General features: G+C 44.8%; 1 protein-coding gene across 6 annotated transcripts in view; it reads right to left on the reverse strand.

The window, feature by feature from the left end:
* Positions 1-19789, reverse strand: part of LOC144770588 (voltage-gated potassium channel KCNC1-like) — a 1394341-nt gene that overhangs the window by 292360 nt on the left and 1082192 nt on the right. For 4 of the 6 annotated variants that reach the window (XM_078655245.1, XM_078655244.1, XM_078655241.1 and 1 more), the window contains exon 2: positions 12058-12991. The exons of 1 other annotated variant lie outside the window; for it this stretch is intronic. In XM_078655245.1, the coding sequence (XP_078511371.1) occupies positions 12058-12991 (934 nt within the window). Of the gene's footprint in view, positions 1-12052; positions 12992-19789 lie in introns of all 6 variants that reach the window. One more of the 6 variants, XM_078655243.1, reaches the window with a different exon arrangement.

Genomic DNA, 19789 nt, shown 5'->3' on the forward strand with positions numbered 1-19789 from the left:
CCACCAAAAACCGCAAACTGAAAATGCTCCTTGCCCACTGTGAACTACAGGTAGCATCTGTGTGACCCTGCAGAACAGGAATATGGAAATACTGATCCCGCAGGTTCAAAGCTTCCATCCAGCTACAGGGATCCAGGGTAGACAATACCTTGGCAAGTGTGAGCATCTTGAATTTGTACTTCCGCAGAAAGGTGTTGAGAGGGTATAAATCTAAACTAGGGTGAAGGCCTCCATTCTTGTTTGAGGATGTAGCGGGAATAGCGCCCTGTACTATTTCTGAGGAAGAAACCCAGTCTATGGCTCCTTTGGCCAAAAGGACCTGCACGTCCATCTGCAAAAAGGACAGATATTCCACCATCAGCCACACCGATGGGGATGGAAGGTGCGATGGGGTGGAAAGAAATGGGAGCGTGCTTGACAAATTAGAGCACCCATGCATCCGAAAAGATGTTTGGCATCCTTAGAGTAAAAGTCTGATTCTGTCTCCTACAGGGTGGGTCTGTGTTGAAAACGATACACTAAAGTGGTTTTGCAGTAATGGTTGTTGAAAGGGTAGGGTACAGAGCTCTGCATAGGCCATGATGTTCTAAACATTGTCTCTGGGTGCAGTAGCACCGACCACGCAATGGCTGACAAGATTACTAAGCTGGGGACAGAATCTGATGTTGCTGGAACTGGAACCCCCCTGCATATCCACGAAAGTGGAGAACGTGCTGAGGGAATTGTCCAGAAGGAATAACTAGAACCAGGGCATACACTGTGGTACTACTCTCCTTAAATTGGTCCAATGCGGAGACAATTTTTTCACCAAAGTGGTGGTAACTATTAAAAAGCATGTCCATTAAAGATGCCTAGACATCCCCAAAGAAGCCCGCAGACCTCATCCAGGAGTGGTGCTGATGCACCACACTCACGCCCATTGCCCGACCCAAGCACGCAGTTGTGTTGAGATCAGACCTTTTTTTATAAATTTCGCTGCATCCCAATCCTGGCTGTTCTGTATGGTTTGGGCTAAATATGGCCGTAGCTCCATTGAAAGCACCAGTATAAGTTGACTAAGTGCATTGTATAAGGCATGACTGTAGTGCATAAGGATACGTATCATACTATAGGGGTTTGCCTAAAATTACCCCACTATACCGCTGCATAAAGTAATGTAAACAGAAAAGTGGTATACTGTGGGAACAGATTTAACAGTGAGTGATTTACAGACTAAATCCTCAAATTAACCACTAGTATGTTTGTCTTTTTTATCACAGACCATGATTTATTCATTTACTTATAAACAAGCTTAATAATCCTCACTCTCAGTACTCCTACGTGGAATGTAGATATAAATTGGCATATTACAATACACATACATAAAACAAAATATGACCGAAATCATAGAAGGACAATCAATCGCCTTATTAGTATATACAAAAAAAGCGTGAGATAAGAAAAGTAATGAAAACTAGAATCTTTCTTCAGTCTTCTATTTGCTTCAAACACGTGTGGATGTCTCCCAAATTAAGTGCACAGTCCACAAAGGAGGTAGTCCTTAAGAGAGTTCACACACTTAGAACAGGCTTATCCTCTGTTTTTTTGGTGTGTGTCCAAAATATTGCTTTAGAGTTTTCTAAATTGAATGACGCCTCCAAAGGATAGTGTCAATGCGTTTTGGCTCTTAACAGGTAGCCTCTTCAGGAAATTGGAAGAACAGAAGCACCTACTAAAATAATATTTACAAACTGTAATCACATTTAGGTTGTGAAACATTTCCTTGGTGCACCAAACAGATTTAAAAATCAGGTACAAGTGCATATTGCTCTATAACATGTGAGCCAAAAGTGCCACAACCAGGAAGTTTTGACTTGACTCGATATAACTTTATTCAACAATTAAGTCATTAAAGCAAATAAAGTATAATAGCATTCAGATATGAGAACCAGAGCATTGGAACATATGTAGAAGCTTTTAAAATATAATGAAACAGTCAAAACCACATCCCAGTGTGCCCTTAGAGTTGTAAGTCAAGGGTTATATAAAAGATACTCTCCCGCAGTCAACTAAACCTAGTGTATACACTAGTATACTTAGGCAAACATAAAAGGAGGATTATCCAGAAAACATTTGCATTCAGGTATGAGAGGCAAGGATTCGCAGTATACACAGAAGCATCAAAATATAATAAAACAATTAGAAACGCATTGCTTGTGTATCCATTGAGTTGTAATTCGAGGGTCACATATAAGATCTGGTAGGTCAACCAACAAGACCTAATGCATAAACCAATTTGGTTAAACAAACATGGAAAGGGGTTATCCAAAAGTAATGCTTTGCATTCAGGTATGAGAGCCAGAGAATCGCAGCATACACAGAAGCATTAAAATATAATGAGACATTAGAACCACATCTCCTTGTGTGCACAGGATCGCAATTCATAAGGCACGTGGGAGAGGAAGCAAAATAGAATAGCCCAACATAACTTAAGATCAAGATACAAATCAAGAGTGTCCATTATTTTATGCATGGGTCAACAATTAAAAAAATACATTTGGATGCACAAACAGCCCTGGCTCTGCTTACCCATATCCACAGAAATGTCACAATGGAGCATGCTTATGTAAGTTTGGGGTCCGATCTAAGAATCCTAAGTGCTGACCAACTGCTACAAGTACCTTTTGACCTTGCTAAAATGTAGCCTGGGAAAGCAAAAACAAACATGTCCAATTGACTTGGTGGAAATATTACGAGTTGGACTTAAAAGATCGCCATTTGGAGCCCATTTAGTAGTGAATCTCATCAGAGTAAGGGTGCCAACCCTAAGTTGGAAATAAAGTTTCCTATCTAAAGGAACAGTGATGGCACCACAATAGGGCTAAAAGAGGCTTCTGTTTTTAAAATGTATAACTTCTCCAGTTAGAGAGAGGCTAGCAGCTGAATGAGCACCAGTTTGACTGACCAAGAATCAGCAATGTTTTTTAATCGTCAAGAGTGAAAGGCCTGTTGCTGAAGATGGATTTACCCATAGGGATTGGAGACCAATAGCTGTTAATAGTTTTGGGATTTAATTGTATATACATCAACGTCTAAGACATCATGAAGGCCATTCTATACTAAGCCAGTTCGGGTTGAGACCACATCCTTCTCCAAAACAGAAGAGAGTGAAGACTGGTTTTATCAGTGACTGTTCTCCTTCCCAAATCAAGAACTAATGGTACCAAAGGAGTGCTAGCAGGAAGATGGGCCAGGTGTCCACAGAACTTGCTCTCTGCATTTATAAGAGGGGAAACATTTGTGAACCTCCAACGCTCAGAGCCATAGAACACAGAGGTAACTGCTTTGGCGTTATAAATTTGTAGAGCTGGGGAAAGATATTTGGTGAAAGAGGAGCTATGCTCTTTAAACATAGCACTGGCCATCTGTGCTTTAGAGTCATTTGGTCAATCTGCGGCTTCCAATCCAGAGTCGAAGGTAGGGTTACGCCCATATAGATAAAAGCGTCTACCCTTTCCAATAAAGTGCCTCCCAGCTCTAGTCTTCCCTTAAACAACTTTCGCTTATTAAAAACCATGAACTTAGTTTTTGAGGAGTTAATCGCAAGACCTCAGGCCTTAAAGAATTCCTCAATACGAAATAACAAGAACTAAAGGCCACTGGGTGTTTTGGAGTATCATCCTCAAATAGGAGGATGGGTGTCTTTTTACCTGCCAGCATGGGGCATCTGAAGGAATACTACAAACAATTGGAACAACATTGTTGAGAAATAAAGAGAATAAGGAGGGAGCAAAGACACAACCTTGGCGCGTCCCCTTTAATATAGGAAAATGATCAGTCAGCTCTCCCTGACCACCCCAACAAACCTGGGCATAATTGCCCTTATGTAGCCCCGGATTAAGACTGTGAGAAAATCCTGGGGCATACCCATGTCGGAAAACACATGCCAGAGTTTGTCAGGAGGGACCAAGTCAAAAGCTGGTTGAAGAGCGAGGAAGGCAACAAACATGCTACCTCCGCCAATCTCCACCGTCCTCCAAAACAGGGGCAAGAAGCAAAAGACCTGATCTATGGTGCTGTTTTACCACGAAACCTGGCTGGGTAAGGAGACAGAACATCATTGACATCAATCCATTCCTGAATCTTGCCCAGAAGAAGATGTGGATAAAGGTTCTGCACATAATCGATTAAACTAATTGGTCGATAATTGCACAGCAAGGATTTATTCCTTTTCTTATATATGGGGATAACTTCTCCTCCCTTCCAAGATTCTGGTATGGGAGCTCCTCCAAAAATGGCATTGCTAAGATAAGAATATACCTGTTCCAGTTTCCCCTACCATATAAGTAGACATCTGGAGGTATACCATCCCGGCCACAGGCTCTTTCTCTGGTTATTGCATCCAAAGCTAGTGAGACATTGCTAGTCCAAAATGAGTTGTTGGCGGAACAGCGACGTTAATGGTAGAAATTGCACTCACCGTAACCTCACTAGAGGTGATGGGATGGTTAGTGGACTATAAAGCAGAGAAATGTTCCACCCATGTAGTGAGGGCAATATGATTGTGAGGGATAAGACTAGAACTTGGTGAAATCGTTGGATGAACATGCAAACTTCAAGTCCTGCCACCTTAACTTATCCCAGTCTCGTTTTGCCTGTATCTGTGCTTGTTTATACAACTTCCTAGCTACGTGAATCCGCTGGATATCTTTAGATCTTACTGCTAATTCCAGCTGCTGGCAGAAGTGCATACACTCCCCATTAACCAAGTCTTGGCTCTATTAGAATGCTTGCGAGGATTAGTGAGAGTGACTGTAACGTGATGAAGAATTTTCTTAAAAAGGTCATTATGAAAGTCAGTGATAGCCACATCACCTCTTACGGTTAATGGTCCTGCAATTATAGCAGCTAGGAAAAGCTGAAGATCAATACATTTTGCACTTAAAAGATCAAGGGACTCAACAACCTGAAACCACTTTAAACGGTGTATATCATTAGTAGGTATATGTTCCTGGTACTAGTTGGGATTTGATGATTAGGTTCCAACTTGGAGCACAGTGTGTTCATAGTGAGGCACACCAGATTCTGGTCACTTTCGACCCGGGCCTCAACAGACATATCCTTGAAGTTTGACCATATATAAAGGTTAATTTAAAATATAGTTGATACAACTGCAATGAGATGAATTGTCAAAAGTGAAAGCCCCACTCTCATCAGATTTAGATCCCTCGTTCCCAGATCTCACCCCAAATTCTAGGGACAAAGATTTAACTGAAGAGCAGACTCAGTCCACTTGGTTATTGGGGTAGACTGAGATGTGGAACGCCCCACATCTCGTCCTCTTCTGCCTTTAGGCTATCCTCATTCCTAATGGCTCAAAGGTAGTGTTAAAGTCGCCTGCAAGCATTATGAACGATTCACCACCCTGTTTCCCCGGGGGCGCCTCCAGGATTGCCACAATTGGTTATCTAAGCCCTCCCCTGCTCTCTCTGGCCTAGACATTGTAGATATCAATGAAACTTGAGTTCTCTATAGTAATTCGAACTGCAAGAATGTCAGTGGAATCTTCATAAATCTGTTTGATTTTTAGGTCCATATTTACCTGAATCGAGATTATGGCATCATCCGGTCTATCTATGGGGCCGCATGTGGCAGGCATAAAAAGGTTTAAATCTGGGCCGGACTGGGAACCAAAACCGGCCATGGCAAATTCCCTGGTGGGGGGGGGGGGCGGCCGAGCTGTTTGCTAGGGCTGGTTTCGGCCGATATTCTTACAGGGTGCCGAATTGTAAAACCTCTGTAACAAAATCGGCCCCCAGGGGCCCAAAACCGGCCCCCACCCTAGCAGCCTGCCGGGGAAACGCCCGGTGACCACTACGGCCTCTGGCCCTGGCTTATATAATCTGACTTGAAAATTGGGTACAGGGACCAGGTTTCCTGGAACAAACAGATATCATTCACCTCAATAAAGTTGTTCCACTCTGGGGAAGCAGTTTTAATTTTGAAGCAGATATATTCCAAGAGACTAGCAAAACCATATCAGTGCCCTGGGCTGGAGCAGGCAAAGAGAAGGAGCCCAGTGATGTCAGGCCTCATCATTTGGCATTCAACACTAGCATAAGTGGTAGGTCCTAAATGGGAGGGGCTAATATTTTGGGCACTACATACAGCTGGAAGAAGATTGTCAAAAGGAAGGATAAGGCGAGTTGGAGAACAATCGACTGTACACTGATCAAAAGGACCCTAGAAAAGAAGGGTTTGTAGTGTTAATCAATTGACCTTATAGGGTAATCCACCACTAGAGTAGGTGTTGATGAGGCTCATGGAGCCTATATTTAAAATGAATATTTATGTTAAACAGAGTAGAGGTCCGCAAATCAAACGCCACTAGGTTCGCCACTAAGTCCCTAGAAGGAAGGATCAGCTCGATAGTATCATAGAGTATGATCGGGGAAGCCTAATCGCTCCAAGGATATCCTCTCTAATAATGGAACGACAGCCTCTCTATTTACAAATCCAGAGGATGGATTTGCTTATTAAAGAAGCTTCCCCTTCTTTATATTGAGTTTGGTTACATTTTAGAAATGTTATCCATGAAAACTGAGCATATGCTTTGTGAAATTAGAGAGACTTACTTGGGAGAAGCATGATCTGTAGATACTTGAGTGCTCTTTATGTGACCAAGCCTGACAGAAATTCAGCTGGGAGGTACGTGGGGAGTGTAGAATATGAGGAGTGTACTGGTTGAACCAGCCTGATTGGATCCCGTTCCTCCACTTTATTTGTTAGCTCTGGGTATTTCGGCACTGGCCTGTGGTCATTTGAGCAGAAGGGTTTATCAGACTCCAAAGGTTTTCAGCCCCCTACTTAGTGGCAGCTTCTCTAAGTGTATGTTTAACAACCGCTAGCAGTTCTTTTATCTTGCATTAAATTATCTTTCTAGGCTAATAGTTGCACTAACATAGTTTTAAGTCCCCCTACCTCCTTTCTTATTTGAACAAGCTGTTGGCTAAGTAAGTGGTTCATCCGCTGTTACGGACAACATAGTTTGCACTGTGTGAGAACCTACACTAGGGTCCTGCGACTCCTACAGGGGGAGAGGCTGTGTCGGAGCAGCTAAAGCGAGAAAACGATTATTACACGGCATTGAGTCTGAATGTGTGACGGCATTCTGCTCATTTGTGGCTGTAGCTGCATCTAAAACAGGAGATGTTTGAATTAATGGTGGAACATTAGCTATAGTTTTAGTTTTGCTGGGATGGCTTTTAAAATATCTATGTATGTTTGAGGCCGGAGAATTGAGCTTACTAACCAGCCCAACAATTGCATTGGCGACTCGAGAAGCTTAGGACTTTAGAATTGAGCCCGAGTCATAGGAAAGATTGGCTTTATTATAGCAATTCTCAATAGACCCTAATTGTGCGTGAGGCAACTTGTCTGGGCCAATAAGGGACTCGACTTCCTCTATAAGGAGATCAATCTCCTTTAGTGTGCAATTGCCAGCATTAGGTGCATTTTTAGTGCATGCCCTTGACCAGGTTGAAACAGGGCAATGCAAATCTGCACAGGTTTGCTCTTGGCAACAGGAACAGTCTCACTCCAAGGCACGAATCAAGATGTGAAGTGCAGCCCCCCGATGAGCGGGACTGCAGCGTGCCTGATATTGTGCTGGTGGAATGAGCCTCGGGTATTGTGGCGCAGGGATTGTGGGACCTGGAGTTCCAGCACCAGCGGGAGCATTCGCAGTAGCCAATCCCAGTGGGTGCCTTTGACCGGGTTGAAAGAGGGCTAGGCAAATTTGTACAGGTATCCTCTTGGCAACAGGAACAGTCTCACCCCAAGGCAAGAATCAAGATGTGAAGAAAAAAACGTGAAGTGTTCTCTACTTGATTGTACCATGGGGACTAAACTAGCATGCATTCCCATAAACATCGAGGACATACCCGTGAGTAAAAAGGGGTTAGCTGTGTCTATGTGCGGTCACACGGAAAGTGGGAGTTGGGCCACGCATGTTCATCTCTCACGGCGTGCATGGGGCAAAAAGGTGATATATCAGATAGATCGGCACAGGTCTAAGGTCTAGCACTATGCGGCCCTGGATGAAAATATAAGGAGTCTAATCCACGCTCAGAGATACATGCTGGGACAGCAATGACCAGATCACATGTACGACAAGGGGCACTTACTACTGGCCGCGTGCCGCGGAAACAGCAAGAAAACACATATGCTGGTGCTGTCCTTGCCCTGGCTAAAACTGCACTCCAGATAGAAAAGAAAAATGACCTGCGAGAAATGTGAGGCATGCCGCCTGTTAGCAGTCACTACAAATATGACAATTGCACTGTTTTGCCAGTTCACGAGTGTCACTAAAACAATCACAATCCACGGCAAAACACACCGACAAGTGAAGTTCTCCAATTGCAACACGAACAATGTTGTGCATTGTGTACAATGCACCTTGCGAACTGACATACATAGGGCAACCACATAGTCCATTAAAGCCAGAGTACTACACCATAGATCTTGAATAAGGTGCGCGGGCCCTGGTGCACCACTTATAGAGCACTACAAAATATCTAAACCACACATAAAACAATATCCACTTGGCACTTTTATCTCCACCTGTTATAAAGCAGCAGGTACCTGACCTGTTTTTTTTAATCTATTGAATGCACAATAGAAATGTTTAGCACCCTAAATGTGATTATAGTTTGTGAATATTATTTTAATAAGTACTTCTGTCCTTCCAATGTCCTGAAGAGATCCTCAGTTAAACGACCCAAAACACGTTGACACTATCCTTTGGAGCAGTCTTTCAATTTAGAATACTCTAAAGGAATATTTTGGACACACACCGAAGAAACAGAAGACAAGTCTGGTCTCTGTGTGAACTCTCTTAATGACTAACTCCTTTGTGGACTGTACATGCACTTTATTTGGGAGACAGCCACACAGGTTTGAAGATACTGGAAGGCTGAAGAAAGATTCTAGTTGTCATTACTTTTCTTATCTTACGCATTTTGTTGTATGTACTAATAAGGCGATTGATTGTCCTCCTTTTTATAATGTTGGTTCTATTTTTTGTTATGTACATGTGCACTTTTGGCTCCACATGTTGTAAAGCAGTAGGTACCTGACCTGTTTTTTAAATCTATTGACTGCACAATAGAAATGTTTAGCACCCTAAATGTGATTATAGTTTGTGAATATTATTTTAATAGGTACTTCTGTTATTCCAATGTCCTGAAGAGGTCCACAGTTAAACGAGCCAAAACACGTTGACACTATCCTTTAGAGATGTCTTTCAATTTAGAATACTCTAAAGGAATATTTTAGACACACCAAAGAAACAGAAGTCAAGCCTGGTCTCCGTGTGTGAACTCTCTTAATGAATGTAGTCAGCACACACCATTTATGGAAGAAAAGTTATATCGGGAAAGGTTTATCTGTATGGTTCCCAAGGACCTGTTTTGTCCGTTTGCTCTTCTTTATGAATCAACCGTGAGAGTTGAGTGTCACACTGGGGTTTCCCTTCCGTTTGTTGTGCAGTCTATGGGATGACACTATTCTAATGAGAGCTTGAGCCCGAAAGACAAATAATTATTTGGATAATTACCCTAAAGTCCTTTGGTTGATGTTGAGAAACTGGCCCGGACTTAATGATTCAAGGCTAAAAAAATAAGTATGTACAGACTTCACAGTACTCTGCAAGAAACGTTTCTCTGCTGCCATCGCCATACCCATGTGTAGAGAAAGAAAGGGAAACACAGGGAATGCAAGGGAGAAAGAGAGAGGGAGGAAGAAAGATTCAAATATAGTGCAACTCTCCTCTAAATATTTTACTGCCTTTGATATTAAGGAAAGAAACCTCTGAGACGCATCATCAATTCAAGAGGCCCCACCATTCTGCATGTTTCTGGCAAAGCCTAATTTGAAGGAAGACTACTGCAAGCACTGAAGATATGGGCGGCACACGACAAACCACCCACTGACTTCTGCAGAACCAACAAGCAGGTAATGCAGGCCTAGTAAACAGCCCTATGCCTGAGGTTAGACCATAATCTGTAACATGCACAGACGACTCAGGCACAAGGACTTGAGTCTTTTCTGCTCACATCACTAATATAAGTAAAAATGAATGACCTGATTGCGCACCTGAACCTCTGTGATTAGAATAAAGTAATCTGAACCTGTGCTTAAATAATGCCTCTGCCACAAAATACTGGGGGCTATAACTGATAGGGTCGCCAGGTGGAAGAGAGTACTCGGAGGTGTAAGGTCGCCGGAGAGGAGGGATGTAGCACCCACAGGTGACCGTAACCAGGGGTACCACCCTGTATTTGCTAATCAAGACGCACTGTGGCAGTATTTAGATCTGCTGTGAGATAAAAATATTTTATTTTACATAAAGACAAGCACTGAGATTGGCATTGAGTTGTTTGTTGTATATGCTGGCTGGCTGTTAAGCTCTACGCACTTTGCACCGATACTACCTCCCTGGGAAGCCTGTGACTGCTTGCCCTCGTTGTCCTGAGAGTCAAGTGTAGGAATTGTTGTACTTGGCACTGTTTGCAGAGCCATAATAGGATGGATATCAGTGGCAAGCAGCCTAAACCACCATGACTGAGGTCATTATCCCCTGCCTGTCCCACACTCCCTTTCCCCCACAAATAGGTCTGATGGGCCTCTTCGTGCTTTTGACAGATATCAGATGTTTATTGGTACTAAACTCAATGGATCTCTGTCTACTACATTTCGGGAGGATAACAGCCCTTGCAGTAGAATCAATAGTACATTGAGCCACCAAGCCTGGTTCACGAAAAGTGTGCTATTAACAAGTGTTAGCTTCTCCAGAGTTAAAAAATATATGGTATACACAAGTGTGAGATACAGCAGGGTAGAACAAGGAAGTTCTGCTGCAGTGTTAGAGCGAGAAAAGAGAAGGAATGTGTACTAAAGTAATATACACCAGAGCTATAATGATTGTAAAATAAACTAAATGTGAAGGAAGAAGGGTGAGATACAGAAGAGGTAAGATGGGTCGGCCGTGCAGTAGTATAAATTACACCAGGTTAACATGGACTGGCTGGATAGAGATGCAAAATAAGTTACAGAAGCACGGAGTGCATAAGCACATAAATCAATAGAGGTAACAAACAGAGTGCTCACTAGTTTGAGATACTCAAAAAGTACAAGAAGCATGATGCAAACCAGCGTAAAAAACACCAGAATTATGAAAAAACGGAGCACTGGTTTTAGATGGACTAGCCAAAGGAGGATTGCATTATGCACAACTGTAAGATACACAAGAGCCAAATAAGTGTGGTGTGTGAGATTCACCAAAATTATGAAAAAGTGGGGTGTGCAATAACGTTAACTACATCAGGGATACGAGAAGCAAAATACAGCATGGTTATGATAAGGAGGTTATGCACCTGTGTAAGCTCCACCAAGAAGGTTGGTGTCCACCAATGTAAAATTTGTCAGGGTAAGAGAAGCAAGGTGTGCACTAGTAAAACTACGCCAACTGTATGAGATGCAGTGTGCACTACTGTTATACTAAGAGAAGCACAATATGCACTAGTGCAAGATAACCTGTGTTACAAAAATCAGTCCATGCATTAGTGAAAGATACACTAGGAAAAGAGTCTTAGGGTGTACAATTGTGCAAAATATACATGGGTAAAATAAAAATGGTTTATACAAGCATGGGATTTAAGACGGTATGAAATGAATGGTGAGCACCAGTGGTAGATACAACAGGGGTAGAATAAGCTGAAATGTGTAAAATGACAAAATACACCAAGTTTACAAGAAAGCAGTTTGTGCATTAGTGTGCGATACACAACAGCGGGAGAACCAGAGATCCTAGAGATAAGCTGTGTGTGTAGTGTGTACTAGTGTCAGATTCACCAAGGTATGAGAACCAGCATCGCAGTGCTACCTGAAATCACAGATTTAGATGGGGTCCCATCTCTATAGCATGTAATGTTGATTATCATCGACTGAGGAAGCAATACATTATGCATACGTAGTGTTAATTTTTACTTTTGCTCTTTTCAAGTTATTTGGCCTTACCTGCTCTGTTGATCTCTATGATCTCCTCCTGAGCTAGGGGGCACGAATCCCCCTGGGCACTCCTGTGCGGTGACTGCATGTCAGGTTTACAGTAATTGGGTGAACCTGGCTGCGGGGGGCGCGGGATGTGTTTGTTCTTTTTCTTTGGTAGCTTCTGTTTTGCCATCGCCAGGGAGTAGTACATTCCAAAGTTATTCACAATAACTGGGACCGGCATAGCTATGGTGAGCACGCCAGCCAAGGCGCACAAGGCGCCCACCAGCATCCCAGACCAGGTCACTGGGTACATGTCCCCATAGCCTAAAGTTGTCATGGTCACCACAGCCCACCAAAAGCCAATAGGGATGTTCTTGAAGTTGGTGTGCTTGCTTCCTGTGATGTCATCGCGGTCAGCACCAATCCTCTCGGCGTAATAAATCATGGTGGCGAAAATCAAGACGCCCAGGGCCAGAAAGATAATGAGCAACAGGAACTCATTGGTGCTGGCCCGGAGCGTGTGCCCAAGAACTCTCAGGCCTACAAAATGGCGGGTCAGCTTGAAGATCCTCAGGATCCGGACAAAGCGGACCACCCTTAGGAACCCCAGGACATCCTTGGCAGCTTTAGAAGAAAGACCACTCAAGCCCACCTCCAGGTAGAAGGGCAAGATGGCCACAAAGTCAATAATGTTCAAACTGCTCTTGATGAACTCCATCTTATCAGGGCAGAAGAGGACACGCATGAAGAACTCAAGAGTAAACCAAATTACGCACATGCCCTCCACGTAGGTGAGGAAGGGTTCCGTCTCCACCTCTAGGATGGTGTTTGTCTTGGTAATGTTCCCTTCCACTGTAGTCTCTGTCCTGTTCTGGATGTGGTTGAATGCCTCATGTGTCTCCAGGCAGAAGGTGGTGATGGAGATGAGGATGAAGAAGAGGGATGCGAATGCGACATACTGCCAAGCCGAATCAAGGAGGTGCAAGGGAGAAAGAGAGAAAAGAAAAAGAGACTTCAATAAATAATGGCTTTGGAAACAATCCACCAGCATGCCAAACAACCTTCAACCATTTTGATTGTGGTACATGTGGACTACCCACGGCTTTGTATGGATCATTAAAAGATCCTTCACTCATTGGTTTATAGCTGAATATTGAACTAGATGAATATACATATTATGACTGCTGGTTGCATTGATCAGACCAATATTTTATCAAATCATAGTATATCTTACTATAATACATGGATTTCGAGGCCACTAACAAAGACGGACATTTTCTCCAACTAATTAAAATGTTGCCAATAACAGCCTGGTCTTTTAGGTGTGCCTCTTGGTATGATTCCATGATAGTTTCCTCCGCACGTCCCTGAAGTACTGTTTCTGCTACTAGGTAAGACTGCGGAATCCAAAACCATAGATAAAGAAGAGAAACACACAATAGATCAGTCAACCGCGCACAGTCAAACATATAATCACATAACGAGAAGCACCTCTCCCACCAACGTGCACACAGCCACAAATATAAAGTATATGTTCTCAAAACTTCAGTGACATACTGGCACAGTGAAACATAAACACCAATCGCCCACCCATGCAGAAATTCATGCAAAGACAGGCACAGGCGTCAAAACTTACCACTCATGCGCTAAAACATCAAAAATGAGGCAAACACAAGCAGACAAATATACTGACACAGTCAAACAGAGACATCCATCCACATCAGCACCGACAGCGTCAGACATAAACATGCATTCACAGCCACCTTACACCATTTACTCATCTTTCATCCAGCATCTCACAGAAATCGTAGACCTGTGCATTAAAACCCCCTTCATCAGCAGTTTGGCTCCCCCTGAAAAATCACGTTATTTGCATTGATGTTCCTAATGATTGTCTATTCATTAGCGAATCCTGGCTGTCAGTCGACAACATTGTAACTGACTCAGTTGCAAACACTTCTTCCATACCTAAGGAAAACAGAATAGGACAACACAGGGGATGTGTATTAGCATGTATCAAGCCGTTAAAAAAGCAATGGTAATGAGATTTCCTGTTAATAATATTCCCTAACGTAAAATTACAACTCCAGTCGGACCCAGAGGAAAACGTAGGAGACCTTTGGTGCTGCCGTGCTTAAAGCTCATATTTCTTTGAAGCAGGCACTTTGCAGCTTCATTAAGATTTGTATGTCAGAATAGCAATAACAAAAATACTGTCTGACATAAAAATCGTGTCCTAAATATTGTTCACCGAAATATCACGAGGCAATATTTTTGTAAAGAATATTTAGGACAGAATCCTGTTGTCAGACAATATGTAGACCAAGGTTTTCTGGCACCATATCTTCATGAGGGAGTCTCTATTATCAAATGGTGTTGGCCCTTAAATGATTTTACGAGAGCATTTAGCAGCTTACACTGGTTTTTGACTAACCGTAATTCTGACAAAATATTTCTAATACTTCCAGTGAAGAAATCGCTGTTCCTTGGTTCACTTTAAGGCGCCATCTTTGAAAGGATCCCAGGAAGATGCCAATATCTCCAGGCTGTATTTCCAGCAGTCCTCAAGAACTACTGGTCACGAAACATGTTCTGGAACATCCTTAAACCGATCACTAGCGAAATACTTCACTTTTGTTGCCGGAGTTCCCCCAAATCATAGATCCGGGCATCTTTTGGTGAATCAGAGACTGGGCAATGCCTACTGCGCCGTTCTTTCATAGCAGGCCAACTACCAACAAGCCATAGAGTACGTGTAATTCATGACTGTGCGGTTCCATGCGACCATGGGGAGCAGCCAGATCCTTCGTGGTGCCTTAGCACAGGTGGGAGTCCTCCCCCAGGCCATTCTCCAAGCAGTACTCATGTCACCACAAAGATTAGTGTGCTAATGTTGGCCAGGACTTTTGGTGCAAACATTTTAACGACTGCAGGCATAGTAACATTTCACACACCCATCGCTATAGTCAACTATCTAGATTATGATGCAGGTTCCATCACGAAATAACCACAGGAAGGTGGTCTGAGATTTCTGTGGGTAAACAACAAATCACGTGAAGTCGGTAAAATAAAGCTTCTGAGGCAGACTCCACCAAGAGAAAGCCGAAACACTTTGTGGCGAATCGAGTGAGCTTGCAGGGGCCTAAGTGAAGTCAGGAAATCTCAGCTGACTTTGGGAAGGCCAAATGTTCTTGACAGTATAATCACATTTGCCAAAATGTCAGGATTTTGACCATCTCTGAATACATGCCCAATATAAACACAAAGGAGGGTTGAGTGGAGAGAGGTTTGAAGATCTTTTACCAGGCACGCGAGAGTTAAGGAGGCAAGTATACTTTGCAGAGGGTAGCATGACCAGACTTTGTTCACAACAAAATATGGGACATTCCACAAACATTGCCATACGCCTACTATTGTGCATTTATGAAGGTGCACAGAACGAGTTGAATGACACTGCTCACTAACATAGAAAATACAACCAATGAGGCACGAAAGGGAAATAAATGCAACTTTTGCACACAGTATTATCCGAGATGACTGTATGTATCAAGCAAATTAGCCATCGCAAAGGCCGAAATTCGCAGAATTTCGGCCTTTACAAATGCTAATTTGCTAAATGTATGTATGAAACATTTTCGCAGCAAAATAAGGAATCGCAAAATTTGCCATTCCTTTTTTTGCGATAGCACTTAAGGAATCGCAAATTGTGCGATTCCTTAAATGCAATGTATCAAATAAAAATGAATGCAAAAATGCCCATAAGGATTCGCAAATTACCACCAACTTCTAGTTCTAGTACACCCTGTGTATACGGGAACAGACAGCTATGTAAGTTCTCACCTTCAGCTGGTTCAGACTGAGCCGTTCAGTAGTGGACCACCACCACCCCGCTCCGCCTTATTAAAAAAGTCAAGTCCTGCTTCCGACTGCCCCAAAATAAAGACATTTGGCCATTGTGTGTGTGTGTCTCTCTCTCACACACCCACGCACGCACACACTCTCTCCTGTAGTGGGCACACACAGGCCGTGTGCACACATGTCCTCTTTTGTTACATGCATTTCGGTACACTCAAATGTCAGTGCACAAACACCACTATTCATAGACACCGGTGGGTTTAGATTTTGCGCTTATCTCCGATTCAACCTTCCACTTCTCTGACCCTCCGTACCCCTCTTTTTGATGTCTTCCGCCCGATCTAGCCCGCCCCCCGCAGACCACGCGTCGAAGAGCCTGTGTCCCTCTTAATTCCCAGCAGCGCAGCATCAGCTCTGCAGTACAACCCAAAGAACAGCAGATGCGGGACTGCAGCAGCGCCCACAATGCCTGCAGAGAGCAGACTGCAGCAGTGCTTGCAACACACCAAGAGAGAGGCCAGGCTGCATTGCAATTACCAAAGACCTGCAAGCGGCGCTTTAAACCTACAGAGAGAGCAGTGCTCACGACACCTGCAGAGAGAGAGAGCAGACTGCAGCACATCTCACAATACCCACAGAAAGAGCAGACTGCAGGGATCTTCACAATACCTGCACAGAGAGAGCAGACGGCAGCACATCTCACAATACCCACAGAAAGAGCAGACTGCAGGGATCTTCACAATACCTGCACAGAGAGAGCAGACTGCAGCACATCTCACAATACTGACAGAGAGAGCAGACTGCAGGGATCTTCACAACACCTGCCGAGAGAGAGCAGACTGCAGCACATCTCACAATACTGACAGAGAGAGCAGACTGCAGGGATCTTCACAACACCTGCATAGGGAGCAGACTGCAGCAGTGCTCACAACACCTGCACAGAGAGCAGACTGTAGCACATCTCACAATACTGACAGAGAGCAGACTGCAGCAGTGCTCACAACACCTGCACAGAGAGCAGACTGCAGCACATCTCACAATACCAACAGAGAGAGCAGACTGCAGCAATGCTCACAACATCTGCACAGAGAGCAGACTGCAGCACATCTCACAATACTGACAGAGAGAGCAGACTGCAGGGATCTTCACAACACCTGCAGAGGGAGTAGACTGCAGCAGTGCTCACAACACCTGCCGAGAGAGCTGACTGCAGCACATCTCACAATACCCACAGAGAGAGCAGACTGTAGGGATCTTCACAATACCTGCAGAGAGAGAGCAGACTGCAACAGTGCTCACAACACCTGCACAGAGAGCAGACTGCAGCACATCTCACAATACCGACAGAGAGGGCAGACTGCAGCAATGCTCACAACATCTGCACAGAGAGCAGACGGCAGCACATCTCACAATACTGACAGAGAGAGCAGACTGCAGGGATCTTCAGAACACCTGCATAGGGAGCAGACTGCAGCAGTGCTCATGCCACCTGCAGAGAGAGCAGACTGCAACAGTGCTCACAACACCTGCACAGAGAGCAGACTGTAGCACATCTCACAATACTGACAGCGAGCAGACTGCAGCAGTGCTCACAACACCTGCACAGAGAGCAGACTGCAGCACATCTCACAATACCGACAGAGAGAGCAGACTGCAGCAATGCTCACAACATCTGCACAGAGAGCAGACTGCAGCACATCTCACAATACTGACAGAGAGAGCAGACTGCAGGGATCTTCACAACACCTGCAGAGGGAGTAGACTGCAGCAGTGCTCACAACACCTGCAGAGAGAGCTGACTGCAGCACATCTCACAATACCGACAGAGAGAGCAGACTGCAGCAGTGCTCACGACACCTGCAGAGAGAGAGCAGACTGCAGCAGTGCTCACGACACCTGCAGAGAGAGCAGACTGCAGCACATCTCACAATACCCACAGAGAGAGCAGACTGCAGCAGTGCTCACGGCGCCTGCAGAGGGAGCAGACTGCAGCAGTGCTCACGACACCTGCAGAGAGAAAGCAGACTGCAGCAGTGCTCACAACACCTGCAGAGAAAGCAGACTGCAGCACATCTCACAATACTGACAGAGAGAGCAGACTGCAGCACATCTCACAATACCCACAGAGAGAGCAGACTGCAGCAGTGCTCACGACACCTGCAGAGGGAGCAGACTGCAGCAGTGCTCACGACACCTGCAGAGAGAAGGCAGACTGCAGCAGTGCTCACAACACCTGCAGAGAAAGCAGACTGCAGCACATCTCACAATACTGACAGAGAGAGCAGACTGCAGCACATCTCACAATATCGACAGAGTGCAGACTGTAGCACATCTCACAATACCGACTGAGAGAGCAGACTGCAGCAGTGCTCACAACACTTACAGAGAAGTCAGACTGCAGCATATCTCACAATACTGACAGAGAGAGCAGACTGCAGGGATCTTCACAATACCTGCACAAGGAGCAGACTGCAGCACATCTCACAATACTGACAGAGAGAGCAGACTGCAGGGATCTTCACAACACCTGCAGAGGGAGTAGACTGCAGCAATGCTCACAACACCTGCAGAGAGAGAGAAGACTGCAGCAGTGCTCACAACACCTGCAGAGGGAAGAGACTGCAGCAGTGCTCACGACACCTGCAGAGAGAGAGCCGACTTCAGCAGTGCTCACAACACCTGCAGGGGGAGCAGACTGCAGCAGTGCTCACAACACCTGCAGAGAGAGCAGACTGCAGCACATCTCACAATACTGACAGAGAGGGCAGACTGCAGCACATCTCACAATACTGACAGAGAGGGCAGACTGCAGCACATCTCACAATATCGACAGAGAGGGCAGACTGCAGCACATCTCACAATACCGACAGAGAGAGCAGACTGTAGCACATCTCGCAGTATCAACAGAGAGAGCAGACTGCAGCACATCTCACAATACCAACAGTGAGAGCAGACTGCAGCAGTGCTCACAATACCGACAGAGAGAGCAGACTGCAGCACATCTTGCAATATCAACAGAGAGAGCAGACTGCAGCACATCTCACAATACCGACAGAGAGAGCAGGCTGCAGGGATCTTCACAATTCCTGCACAGAGAGCAGACTGCAGTAGAGCTCTCAACACGTGAACAGAGAGTAGCCTGCAGCAGTGCTCACGACACCTGAAGAGAAAGCAGACTGCAGCACATCTCGCAATACTGACAGAGCGAGCCGACCTCAGGGATCTTCACAATACTGACAGAGATAGTGGACTGCAGCAGTGCTCACAACACCTGCACAGAGAGCAGAGTACAACAGTGCTCACAACTCCTGCAGAGAGGTCAGACTGCAGCACATCTCACAAATATCGACAGAGAGGTCAGACTGCAGGGATCTTCACAATACCGACAGAGAGAGCAGACTACAGCACATCTCACAATACTGACAGAGAGAGTGGACTGCAGGGATCTTCACAATTCCTGCACAGAGAGCAGACTGCAGCACATCTCACAATGCCGACAGAGCGATCCGACCTCAGGGATCTTCACAATACTGACAGAGATAGCGGACTGCAGTAGTGCTCTCAACACCTGCAGAGAGAGCAGACTGCAGCAGTGCTCACAACACCTGCACAGAGAGCAGAGTACAGCAGTGCTCACAACACCTGCAGAGAGGTTAGACTGCAGCAGTGCTCACGACACCTGCAGAGACAGCAGACTGCAGCAGTGCTCCCAACACTTACAGAGAAGTCAGACTGCAGCACATCTCACAATAATGACAGAGAGAGCAGACTGCAGAGATCTTTACAATTCCTGCACAGAGAGCAGACTGTGGGGATTTTCACAACACCTGCAGAGAAAGCAGTCTGCAGCAGTGCTCACAACACATACAGAGATGTCGGACTGCAGCACATCACACAATAC

Source organism: Lissotriton helveticus, chromosome 7 (assembly GCF_964261635.1).
Source record: "Lissotriton helveticus chromosome 7, aLisHel1.1, whole genome shotgun sequence".
Lineage (NCBI taxonomy): Eukaryota > Metazoa > Chordata > Amphibia > Caudata > Salamandridae > Lissotriton > Lissotriton helveticus.